At 40.5% G+C, this 13,441-nt stretch overlaps 1 protein-coding gene across 3 annotated transcripts in view; it reads left to right on the forward strand.

Annotated features, from left to right (window-relative positions):
- Nucleotides 1-13,441, forward strand: part of WDR7 (WD repeat domain 7) — a 113,062-nt gene that overhangs the window by 68,913 nt on the left and 30,708 nt on the right. For 2 of the 3 annotated variants that reach the window (XM_042831205.1, XM_042831204.1), the window contains exon 21: nt 5,256-5,442. In XM_042831205.1, coding sequence (XP_042687139.1) covers nt 5,256-5,442 — 187 coding nt within the window. Of the gene's footprint in view, nt 1-5,255; nt 5,443-11,255; nt 11,302-13,441 lie in introns of those variants that run through there. The other variant, XM_042831206.1, reaches the window with a different exon arrangement.

Consider the following 13,441-nt stretch of genomic DNA (forward strand, 5'->3'; position numbering starts at 1 on the left):
CATGCAATTTAGATGAAAATAAATAGTATGGCTTAATGATATTATGCAATTAACAGGAATGAAAATAACAGGTGTACTGCACAGTTATCAATCGGGTTATATTGGCTTTCTCCTTCCTGCTGGATTATAAACAAATTTTGGATCAAAATAATGGTGGTTTACTTTTTCTATATCACTGTAATATAATTTCATAGTTAGAGGAAGAAAGCATTTAAGCTAGCAGAGTTGGGTTCTCTCCATAAATTGAAACGAGTCTGATCTAAAACTCATTTACTGTCTTGGAACAGAATTGATCTTGCTTTCACATTTGATTCCGCCACTGCAGTTTTCGAGAGGAAGAAAAATGGCATTGTTAGGTCACTTTAACTAGGCCATGGGTAGGCAGCGAGCACTGTGAGCCTGCTGTTGCCAACAGCTTTTGTCTTTCTCCTTTGTCTCCCTTCGCAAGGATTTATGTAAAATTGTATGGAATTTTGGTACAAAATAGGGGCTGTATTGGTTTTGCCCACTTGCCAGCACTCCTTGCTGTTTGCTCACTTAATGTTGACAAGCACTATTAGGCTGTTCTGTACAAATGCTATGAATTTACTGCATCTAGAGTCAACTGTTCTGACCTTCTAAGCCTGTTACATTTGCAAAATCTAGGTTGGTACTTATGGAGGAAATATTCCCTTTATGATTAAATATTTCTGAAGTTTTTAAGTCTTCAGAGTGAACGAGGACACTTCCTTTCTGATCAGATAAATAAGACAAAAGTATATATATTTTATTGTAGGGAAAAAAAAGAAGTCTTTGCTGTTCCAAAAAGCATCCAGTTATATACATGCTACAGAAGCAGCACTCAATAAGGAGCCCTTTAATTTTCAAAGTTCTGAGAGTTTGTTGTACATTTCCAGGCAAATGTTGCTTTCAGTCTGCCCAGGGAGGTGGTGGATCACTGTCCCTGGAGGTGTTGAAGACACACAGCGATGTGGCACCTGGGGTCATGGTTAGTAGGCATGGTGGGATGGGTAGGTGTTGGGCTCGATGGTCTCAGGGGTCTTTTCTCGATTCTGTGACTCCTCTGTGGTTATTTCTCAACATTGCAGCAGTCCCTGAGCAGAAGTGATGAAAGGGCTGTTCGTGTAGGAACGACACAAATGTCTTGCCGGTCATTTTTTATTCTGACTGAATAAAATGCAACCATGCAAAGTAACTACTTCTTAATACATTGTAAGACCATATTTTTGGAAAGAGATTAAACCCTCCGTGCCCATGCCAGTGCTGAAATTGCTGTGGGAGCTTCACCTGTTTCGCGGATGGAACATAAGTAACTTGAGAGAGCATCAGGAAAATTGAATCCTCTCCTAGCATAAGTTCAGTTGAAGAAATGAAATGTGCCACAGTTAGAGGGCAAAAAAAAAAAATGCTGGAAGTATGTTATGTAAAAAGCAGGAGATTTGAGATGTGCTCAGTGCACATTGTTCAGTTTTTTAAGTGTTCATAATTATGACTTTAGAAAAGTTGTTCAAGTTTTAATTTAGGGCAGAAAATATCCTCTGTCTGAAAGAGAGCACAAACTCTGATAGAAATTTGCAGCTCCAAAATGAGGAGTTCATGGGATGTGAATTTTTAACCAGAATATCCAAAGTTAAGTTTCTCTCTTTCTGCTGGTATTTCATCCAGGTGCATGTCAAATCAGGACCAGTAAAAAAAAAAATCATCCAAAAAAAGGTGCTGGTCTTTTTTAAATTTCTGATTAAAAAAACACTGTGTCCACGACTTAGAGAAAGAGAGAAGACTGAAAAAATCCCTAAAGCTCTTGTCCTTCACTTCTGTTCTTTTGTATATAAAATCAGAAAAAGATTGAAAGCAAGCTGAACCACGTTCTTGGAGTCCATCATTTTTATTTAGTCCAAACTGGATGTTGTGGCAGATTATGAGAATGGGAACCAGAGTTATCAGTGTCTTGTTCGTGCCTATACTATTGATTTTCCTGAGCGAATTATTTAATTTTTTTAAACCTATCTCCAAAACGAGGATAACAATGCTGATGGGTGTAATATGTTTAAAGCTCTTGAGATTCAGCAAGGAGAGACATCCAAGAAATTCAAAGGGGTACATGCATTCAAAATAACTGAAGTCTTTAGTTTTCAGGTCGCATTCCCATCAGCAGAAATGGAGTAGGCATCAAAGACTCCAACCTTTGTTTTTGTGTTCTGGAAACGCTGGGGGAAGTGGGCAGCTCAGTACAGGCCCTGCTGTGCTTTGTGGATGGAGGTTTTGCTGCCATACAGATGCCTTCAATGAGGGCTTACAAGGATGAGTTTCCAGTCCTTGCCCTTGATTTGCTTTGCTTGCAGCCTCTGTGCCTAACTTTGTTGCCATGTACTTGTGGCATATGTGTCACCATGCGGAGTAAGAGATAAGGACAAATGCTGATGGAGTTCTGTACATAGGAATGACATTTCTCGACCTCTCTTCTTCCTCTTTTACTGCCTGAGCTCAGTCTGTCTGGTTAGTCACACCTAATCTTTAACAAGAGACACTTTCATTGCTTCATCCTTAATAACATTTAACAGCAGAAGATGCATCCAAATCATCACATCTTTCCCATGGCTGAGTTTTACTGCTTTTATTCAGATTTACAGGAGAAAAGCCGAGTCTGCTGCTCGCAGCCATTTCAGCTTGTTCTTCAGAGTACCTGCCCTTCCCAGCAGCCATGGACTTGGGGTGGGTGTCACGATGCAGCCCCCTGCCCACAGAACAGGGTCGGTGGGAGAGGGGCTCTGAGAGCATCCCCACTAACAGGGCTTCTCCGGGACTAATTACCTCTTTACTGCGCTGACTCTAATGTGACATGTTTATTGCCTTAACTAACAACTCATTAGCTTAGTTGATGTTTTTGTCAATATTAATTCGTTCATTTAAGCCAAGTCAAAGCTTAAACAAAGATGTCCAGGCTGAGAAACGGGCAGCAGGATGACTTTTGTTCAGTTCATCTTTTCTTCAGCTCAGTGTACGCAGGGCAGGTGTCAACAAGAGCAGCACTAGGAGTATCTGTATGAGAAATGCTGGAGTGCTTCACTGCAAAAAAATGTTTGTGATGCTTCTTAATAGGTTCTTTCATTTGAGACAAAATTCATGCGCATTGAAGCTTCATAGAATCATTACTCTTGGAAAAGTCTTTTAAGATTATCAAGTCCAACCCCAAACCATCTCCACTATGCCCACTGAACCACGTTCCCAAGTGCCACATCCCCATGGTTCATGAATACCTCCAGGGATGGGGACTTCACCACCTCACAGGGCAGCCTGTGCCACTGCATCCTTGCTCTTCTGGAGAATAATTTTTTCCTAATATCCAGCTGTACTTTTTAAGAAGAAACTTTCAGCTCGCATTACACGCATGCAAGTTTGGTGTGAGTTCGTGTGCACAGCAAGACTCTCAGTAGCTTTCCAGGATGCTGAAATGTCAGGAGCTTTATTTAATGAATCACACAACTCGTAGGAGACAGTTCTGAAAACCAGGGAAAACTGTGTTCAAATCAATAGGTTATCATTACCGCAGAGGCAAACTAAATGAATGTTATTAAGAGGTAACAAATAATTATGTAGTGATAATGATAAATTACCTTTATCTGGGAGCATTGTTTTAGTGTTCCCTCACATTTATATATATGTATGCAACTACTTTAATGAAAAACTAATCTATTGAATGAAATAGCGGGAGGGAGAGAGCTCTGTACGTGGGCAGATAGTGACAGGACAAGGGGAAATAGCTTTAAACTGAAAGAGGGCAGATTTAGGTCAGATGTGAGGGGGAAATTCTTCACCCAAATAGCAGGCAGGCTCAGCACTGCTGCACAGAGCTGCCTGGGTGCCTGAGGCAATGGATGGCATGCCCTGGGCATCCTGGGCTGGTGGGGGGCAGCCAGCCCACGGCAGGGGTGGGCTTTCTGTGTGTATATTATGTAGCACGTCTCTGTCATCTCAAGAGCTGTCAGTGAAACTGAGTTATTAGTTAGTGTCTCATCCTTCTATTGGGACTTCTGTTCTGCTTCCACCTCTCAAGCTGTGATGCTGATAGCTTTGCCAGCAGCAGTGACCAGAGTCAGAACAACACGAAGGCTTTGCAATCATTTCATTTCACTCCTTAAATAAAGCAGTACCAGTCCCCACATGTTTAACGTTGAGGAGCTTTCAGTTGGAAGTATATTTTGAGAACAAGGGAAATCATCACTGTAAAACTGGAATACTTTACAAATAGGCACCGTGGTTTGTGCAGGGCATGGGAGGAGGCTTGTGGAGCCCTGGTTGTCTGCACTGTGCACAGCTGCTCTGCAGGCCTGGCAAGCAGCAGGTGCTCACCTGGAGGTTGTGGTGGGTTTTGTGACTTTATTTTCTCACTCAGTTAAGCATACCTGGCTCAAAGTTATTTTAGCTCCAGCAGGATTCAAAAATGTGTAACCTAAACAGGGCCTAATTTAACTGCTTTCTTCCCCATTTGTTTTCCTGAGACATTGTTGCAAAATTATTTACCTTCTTTTCTGAGAGGTTTTTATTACTCCAGTAATATTATCACAGATTCTGTTTGAGTGATTTTTAAAATTTTTTTGCAACTCTGTTGAAGGGGAATTTCTTCATACAATTCCTTCCATCACGATTCACCCTGATTTTTTTTTTTATTTTCTACACACCATTTTCTGGCGTGTAGATTGACTATTTTTTTTCATAAAGATTATTTCTAACGTAGTAAAAACATTGTGATTAAGAGTCAACAACAGCAGTGTTGGCATGGAGCTGTTTAAAGCAGATGACTGTACTGTGCTGTCTCGTGTGCTCTAACATAGGGGCTGGTGCTACCATAGAGAACTTGTTCAGGATCTGTCAGGCAGAGGTTGGCTGGGGTTCAGCATTGCTGATGGAATGCAAAACTTTAACACATCCTTTATTTATGTGTAACTGAAAATTATCATTTGTTACTGTAGCTCCCAAAACCCGATTCCTTGCAGAGTCAGCTGTAGGAGCTGTAGGTACTTTCCACAAAGCGTGTGTAATCTGGGGACTACTTGTAAGACACAACATTTTTCAAATTTAATTAAAAATATCTCAGGTTTCTTCTGTCTTTCCATCAGATTTTTCATTGATTATAGGAGTTTCTGGAAAAAATCTGAAAGTGGTATTTTTAATGAATTTAAACAGCCCTTAGGATAAAATATAGAACAGTGCTTGTAATATGTAACACCTTTCATTGCCCTGGCTCTCCTTGACAGGCAAGGCACTGACATTTCTGCTGCTGCAGCCTCCCAGCCCCAAGCTGCCTGCGCACAGCACCATCCGCAGAACTGCCATTGACCTCATCGGCCGTGGCTTCACTGTCTGGGAGCCCTACATGGATGTCTCTGCAGTGCTGATGGGCCTGTTGGAGCTCTGCGCTGATGCCGAGAAGCAGCTTGCCAAGTAGGTGTCTCCTTATAAACTTGTGAACCCTGCGCCTTCTGCAGCCTGCATGTGGAATTGTAGAATTGTTAAGGGAAAGACTTCTAAGATCATCTAGTCCAGATCCTGTGTTTAGAGTAGTCAGTCATCTCAGATACAAATAAAATCATGGAATTGTTTGAGTTGGAGGGGACCCCTAAAGGCCATCTGGTCTCGCTCCCCTACGGAAAACAGGGATACGTACAGCCCATGAAGTGCTCAGAGCCCCATCCAGCCTGACCTTGAATATCTCAAAGGACAGGACACCCATCACCTTTATGGGCAACTGTGTCAGTGCTTCTCTACCCTTAGCATAAAGAACTTTCCTTATATCTAGTGTAAATCTCCCCTCTTTCAGTTTGAAACCATTTCCCTTTGTCCTATCACAACAGACTCTGCTAAAGACTCTATTGTCCTCTTCCTTATGTTGGCCCTGCTTTAGATAGTGAAGTACCTGTAATAGTCAGCAAGGAGATGGAAAAAGAAAGGAATCCTCCATTCTGGAGAAGGCAGGGGTTTTTTTGTTGCTGACATTACTATTTGTAGCATCAAGGAAACTTGTGTATTTAAGGATTGCTAAGAAATCATAAACTCGGTGGACCACAGCCTATCTTTCAAGTTTGTGGACAACTTATCGAAGTGTCCTGAATAAAGATACAGATGGTTTAGGCTAGATTTAGCTGTCTTGTACATGTCTTGAACATCTGATCTCCTGGAAAAAAAATATCATAGAATAATAGAATGGCTCTGTCATGTGTAGTGTAGCAATAAAATCTTTCAGATAAGTATTTGCAGCTGGGTCTAAAGAGGAAGGAGTGTGTTGATTTCAGTGAAGGTCTTGGGCTTGCCTCATTTATGCAGACTAGATTCTCTTCTTGAAAGTGCCGTTAATCACACCATCAAGTAGTCATAGCTAAACACAAAGTGAACTTACTAGGAGGACTTGAATAATAAAGGTAGTGTCCCGCACATTTTGTTAAGATCATGGAATTTTTGGATTTTATTGTTTGGGGTTTATTAGTGTGGCTTTGCAGCAGATTAGGGTTGTTATTGAGTATCCCTAAATGTATGAGCTGAGGCCCAAAGACAGTATATTTCTACTGGGGAGCTGAGTCTCACAATCCTTACTCTGTAGATCCAATTAATGACAACAGGACTATTTGTCCAGTGAAGGGCTAGCAGTATAGTATTCATTTTTATTATTGTTTGTTGTGAAACTGGCCACCTGGTCTGAAATTTACTATAAATTGCAAAGTAAATGTATTTTAATTTATTTGTTTTCCACCAAAAAAGCAAACAAACTCAGCTTGCTGACCAGTTTGAGTTCTGAATTTAGGTATGTGCAGATGGGATGTGTTTCCCAGCAGAATACAAACTCTCCAGTGTGTGAATCGTGGTAACACTTTCCATTTCAGTACAGCTTTCTGAATTTGCACTGATTGAAATTCTAGTGCTTTCTGTGTCTGGCATACTAAGTGTTGTGTGAATATTCACTAGGGGTTTTTTAAAAAAACATGTTTAATGTTTAATTTTTTCTATATAGTGTTTTCTCCATAGTATTTTAATTAGTGACGTTCTTCTTTAAGTATTAATTATTAAATTACTTCATAAACCATACATTAATGTAGGAGCAGTTTCATTCTAGAAGACTTCATGACTCATCTGTGAAAGGTTTTTGCTCATGAAAAAATAAGCTCTTGCTTCTGAAATTGCAGAGCTCAACATAACTGCTTATTTAGGTATTAATATTACTGCATTTCTTAAAATGTGGAGGCTCATTTTACAGTACATGATATTTTGCTTTGTGGCTTTGTTCATGCCTTCCAGGCTTTTGGATATATTCTGAAGCTTGTAGGGGAAAAGAACTGTGTGTTAAAGGAGAAGAAAATGTTTATATAAAACTGCAGTAGGCATTTCTGTAGGGAATATTGATATATGTTAGAACTGTGTGGTTAGCATAAGGAGGGTCTCTGGTTAGCTTGCAGATATTTTTGTTTACAACACCACTGTAGTAACATTAGCTTAGATATTAAAAATAACATTCCTAATTGTTTTCCCGTTTTATTCTGAGCCTGTTGTTTGATACATCAGTAATTATTGTGTTTGGGGATTTTTTCTGTACGCTGTGCTGGATGAAACTATGTAGTCAGAAGCACTTCTAATGATAAGCATTATTAATGGCTATTTAAACTGTTTTTATAGTTACAAACAATCTTCTGGTTTTGTCAAGAAGTTCTTTTGTTTGCAGCACTAACTTTGAAAACCACAAGCACTTGTAGTGGAAGTCCACATCATTAACCTTAGCGTTCAAGATCAAAACCTAGTTCTGAAAACTGCTATGTTGCAAGTTTTATTTTATGAATATGCTTAAAACTGTTTACTGATAAGCACACATAAACATTTTAAGTGATGGGTGCAGAAAGGAGCTGACTGCGTTTGTCTGAATGCTGTGTATGCATCCACCTGTGGGAGCACTAAGATTTGTACCTTTTGCATTGCATTAAGGGAGATTACCAAGTTTACATAGCAGTTTTGATCTCCTCAGACTGTGAAGGATGAGTGATTGTGGTGTGTTGAGGGCAGTTAGTGGATAAATCTGTACAAACTGGGTGAATATTGTTATCTGCCTGAACCTCGATTATTTTAGCTTGACAGAAGAAGCCAAAACATTTTACCTTCCCAAAGAATCTTGTGTGTTCTATTGTATTTAAATGTGGGCTTGCACAAACCAGTGAATACAGTTCTTCAGAAAGTAATTTTCATCTTGCTATTACATTCTCAGCTGTCATAAAGATTAGTATGGCTCTCTATACACAGAGCACTGAATAAATGAATGTATCAGCATGTAGCCTTGAGGAGCCCAATGCAATTTTCATGATGATAAATTGCATAATAAGCGAGAAAGTGTTTGCTTATTAATCCATAACAAGATTTAGATTGAAAATGGCCTGTTACATTCATGACAGATACAGTACTGACTGCAGACAGACTAAGATGGAAAGAAATGGAGCAACAATGTGTGCAGGGGGTTAAGTGTGCATCTTACCCTCCCGGTGCCCTGCTGAGCTGCCCCTTTTTGTGCCTGATTTACCGTGTACACAATAACAGTGCACAGCTGCCTGGCTTCTATCCCTGATGTTAAGAACGTTTTATGAAAGAGCTTTTATGTCAAGCTTGTGCTTTAAAAAAAAATCACTTCACATTTATTGACAAAAAAAAAAAAAAAAAAGAGGTGTTTTCTTTTTTCCCTTCTGAATTAAATATCTGAGCTGAAATCCAAAACGTGGGTGTTTATAACTCCTCTGCTCTCCCAGTTCATCTCAGTCCCTGAAGGATGCAGCAGGCAAGCCAGTGAAGCTGCTCAGGCATGAGGATTAGGAGTATTTTTCTAGCACTTATTAGGCTTTGATTTCTTGGCACAGGTGATTGTTGGGATCATTGCTGTCTGTAATTTTTGCTCTTTGGATTACAAGCTACTGTTTGATTCAGATCGTGATACTGTATACCAAAATGAACAACTTACGTTTCTGTCTGCATGTATGTTAATACATGTGTGTGTGGTAAATAATTAGACTAAATTTCTTCAGTTTTGACTGTAATTAGTGGAAACCTGTTTGTTTTATGTCTGTATACATTCTGCCTGTGAATGTACGTTATGTAATACGGACATGCCTAGTTTTCAAGTGCAGTGGAACAGCTTTGGAGTATTGCCTAAACAGTTGCTGAAATTCAGGTTTTTAAAGGACAAATGAGAGACAAATGAGTCCTTACAGTGAGGACGAGGAGGAGGCAGACGAATTCCAAGCTTCCCAGCTTCACGACAGGGAGGATGTTTGGTTCCTTCCCCTTTGTTCAGCCATTGCTTCAGTGCTGCACATGTAAACAGAAGGGGGTTTTTGAGGTGTATCGCTTGTGGTTCCTGTTAAATGAGATGGGATATACCAGTGGTTGCTGTTAAAGGAGATGGGATATACCAGTGGTTGCTGTTAAAGGATATGGGATATACCAGTGGTTCCTGTTAAATGAGGATACCAGTCCTCACTGCTTTCCCTCCCTCTTGCTTTAAAGGAGAGAAATGCATAGGAGCGCCTGTTTTGCAAATAGCTGCTTTCTCTCAAAGGCAAAACAGGCCCCACCTCTGCAAAAGACCCCCTGTGAAATCATGTATTTCATGATCTCTTTTCTGGCCTCTTTCTGTAGCTTCTCCTTGTCTGCAGCTGGCAGAAAACGTCTGGTAAATTTTCAGTTGTGGTGTCAGAACTGGCGATCTTTTCTGGGGTGTCATTAGGGTTTGATTCATTTGGATACCTGTTTTTTTTTTTTAAATAAGAGATGAAGTCTGACTTTCGAAGGGTATGATGACCAAATTCAAGCAGACATCATATTCATTTTTAATAACTCAGATTATGAAATATGTTTTAGATTTAAAATATCTTACAGGTATGTTCCAAACTATTCCTTTCAACTACTTAAGAATCTAAAATTTTTCTGTATGTTTTAAAAGTGTCAGTTTCTATCTACATGCAAATTCTGATTTATTAACTTTTTTAATCGTGCAAGTTATGAGTAGAATTATTCAATTATGTAAACAATTTGGGTAACAGCTTCAAAACATACCTCCTAATGAGAATCAGCTTTTCCTTAAGAAAGCAGATAAAAAGCACAAATGAAAAACCCAGTTACGTGGAGTATTTGAACCCCGTTTTCTTACTTCTGTGATTACCTTGTGATTTAAATCGGTGCAGTGCTTGCCATTGCACAGACAGTGCCACAGACAGCAAAGCTGAAGGATGCAACCCACAGGTTAAGATCCTGAGCCCACCCAATTGTTGTTGCACTCGCATCAGTGCTACTTAATTACTGTGATGACCTGAGGATGGGGTCTGGCAGAAATGTGCTGCTCTGGAGAGCCTGCCTGAAGCACAGCCCTGATTGCATGGGCAAATAATGGGACACTGCCTAAAAGGGATGTGTGTTCCCTCGAATGCCATCTCAGTGAAATCAAAGTAAGAACAATGCTCTTTCTTAATTGAAAAGGCAGCCAGAAGGAGATAATGGTTTTGGTGTATTGTCCTGTGAAGGGATGTCAGACACTCTGTACCACTGATGTGCAGGGCCATGGCTGCCTGAGGCCGGGGCGGCGCTGCCTACAGAGCACCTGGTCTGTAGGACCCACATAGGGACTCACTATGAAAGAAAATAATCCTGTTTATTAGATACGTTGTGTTCCAGTTTTGAGAGAAGGAGGCTGCTAGCTGTGTGGCCATACTTTCCTGAGAATGCAGGAGTCTGGCCAGTGAAAATCAGCTCCTGGGAATCAGCTGGATGGCACATGTCAAAAGCAAATAGGTGCAGGAAAGCCAGCTTTCCTACTGTTTGGTACAGTTAGAATATCGTCTCTGGTATTAGAAATGTGTGCTAGAGGACAGGCTGTGACCATTTTGTCTGCTACACTCTTCAAAAATCAGTCCTGAAATGTCTGCTAACGGTGCATTGGGAAGACAGGGGCAGGAGGAGGACGAGAGGCACAACACATGTTGCCTCCTTGTGTGGGATGTACCGAAGTCCTGAAGCCCATCAATACAAGAGCAGAAGTTTGGGTGCAAAAAGTAGCGTTTCCCTCTATGCGTTAGTTCTGCATCTGCCTTTGTTTTGTTGGAGGTTTGGGCAGTGTGCCTGCCTTCTGAAGGAGGATGTGCAGGCCAGCTGGCCTGGCCGGGGGGGTTAATCCCTGCCCGCATACTGCCACTGCTGAGAGATGCTAATGAATTAACAAAAAGCCTGTTGCTTTTCAGGAAAATGCACGCTTTACCAGGCACCCTGTAAGGAAGAGTGCTGCTGGCAGAAATATGAGGCCCTCTTATAGGAAAAGTACTGAGGCATTGAGGTTTCCATTGCTTTTGAAAGATAATGAGGTTGGTTGAACACCTCCCTTTGATACCATCTTCGCGTTTCATCACTTCTGTCTGTACAGTCCCTACGTGACTTTTTTTTAAGTTATATTCAAATTTGCTTTTCCAGACAAAAAGAGTCTTCATAACTCTGTTGGTTTTCAAAACATTAATTTTAATGCATACGATAATGGTGGGGAATGGGAAAGGAAATAACAAACTTTGTGTGCTATTTTTATGAGTTCAGATCTGTAAAATGGTTGTACCTTATCTTGTTGCTTCAGAATAATAGTTCATTTGGTAGAAAATGCTTTAACCACACTGAAGTTTTTTGTTGCAAAGTACCTGATTTGTAAGCTTCCAGTAAAAAAATATTCTTAAAGCTGTTTTAGGGACACCCTTTAAAGAACAAATAAACAGAAAACAACCTGCGTTCTGCAGACACTTGTTTCTGTTTTTTCTGACATAAGTGAACAAAAGCCAACAAAACTATACAGCAACAATTTGAGGCATGCATAAATAACTTAATAGTTTGTTTACAGAACGCCAGTCCTCCTGTCCAAAACCAGGAGTGGACTTGGCAGTCACCAATTTGACTTCATAATCTCTTGTTACTCTTTAACAAACATGTAGCTTTCCTTCAGTATCACTTCTAAGTAACAGGAAGGTGAGGTGTGGGATAAGAAATGTTGGAATATGTGGTTTGTCAATTTTAGCTCCTGAAAATCAGGAGATCTCAAATGTTTGTGTTTCAGGGTAAATAGACAGACTAACCCAAATGTTTCTGGACTTCAGAAAAATGAGCTGATGCTTTTTCTTGCCGTTTTGAGTTTAGTATACTTGAACTGCTTGTGCAGGTGGAATATGCAATGGGAAAAGCCCATTGTTTGTAAGGGTGTGGAGTGTCAGGAGTACAGGAAACATACGCTGTGATTTGTGCATGGCATTGTTTCAATTTCTCCTCTCTCTCGTTTATTTTCAGGGCAAGTGGAGTCTCACTCTGCTTTTAAAGCAGAACCTTGCTGACTCTGATAAACCAGTTTTTACCCATATGGAACCACACAGAGAGGGATGCAAGTGCAGAGTGTTTACGTTTCTTTTCACGATTATGCTTTTAATTCCCATGGCTTTCCTGCTAGAGAGGTTGCTTGCAGCCTTTTGATTTTGAGGAGCTTGCAAGGTGTAAAGGAGGCACAGCCAGCCAGCCCTGGGGTGGAAGGGATGGACAAAAATGGGTGCTCTCCTCACAGCTGTGCTGAGCAGTATCACCACCACTCTGACCAGCAGCATTTGAGGCAGCACGCTGGGTGAGGATTTGGAGCAGAGCGTTCCCACTCATCCATTTTAATAGCATTAAATGTGTAAAATGGATGCGATCACAGAACTGGAAACGGCAGCCCTTACTTCAATGAGTAATCCCTCAGAAAGCAGCATGAGTACTTGGGTGTGTGAGGGCTGCAGAAGGAGAGGTCTGGTTATGATGGCTGTGCAGCTCTGCTGACAGCTGTGTGCTGCTCTGCAGGCATTGTGCTACGTGTTTTAATGAGTTACATCTTACCTAATTGGGCTGTCCTCTGTGTTTAGAAATGCATTATATTTTTTTCTGAAACCTCGGATTCTAGATAAGATGATTTCACTGCACAGGACTCATTTTATTGAATGAATTTTTACCTCATTTATGTTCTTTAGAGTATTAAACATCTGAAATCACAGGGATAGTAGAGATTTTATCTTCTTTCATGTAATGAAACGTTTTATTGTTAACACGCACTTAAATGACATGCTTATGTTGAAGCAAATCTTCGTTTTTATTACATTCACACATATTTGTAATACAAACAGCTGGGATATATAAATTCCATTAAAATTTGATGGCAGTTTGTTAGACAGCGTTGTTCTCCTGCATGTTCTCAAAACTTATCCCCCGTGCAGAGGGAGAATCCCAGCTTCATCTCTGGTCTTCCGACAGAGATCGCTGCAGGTGGAGGTGGCAGCATGCAGGAAAGGACCTCATTTTTACTGGAAAATGACTGACCTGTCCATGTTGTTTACAGGCTAATATTTTGTTGTTGCTAAGCAGCAATGGTTGG

Source organism: Centrocercus urophasianus, unplaced genomic scaffold (genome assembly GCF_019232065.1).
Source record: "Centrocercus urophasianus isolate 14NV4802_14NV808 unplaced genomic scaffold, USGS_Curo_1.0 seq_35, whole genome shotgun sequence".
NCBI classification, from domain to species: domain Eukaryota; kingdom Metazoa; phylum Chordata; class Aves; order Galliformes; family Phasianidae; genus Centrocercus; species Centrocercus urophasianus.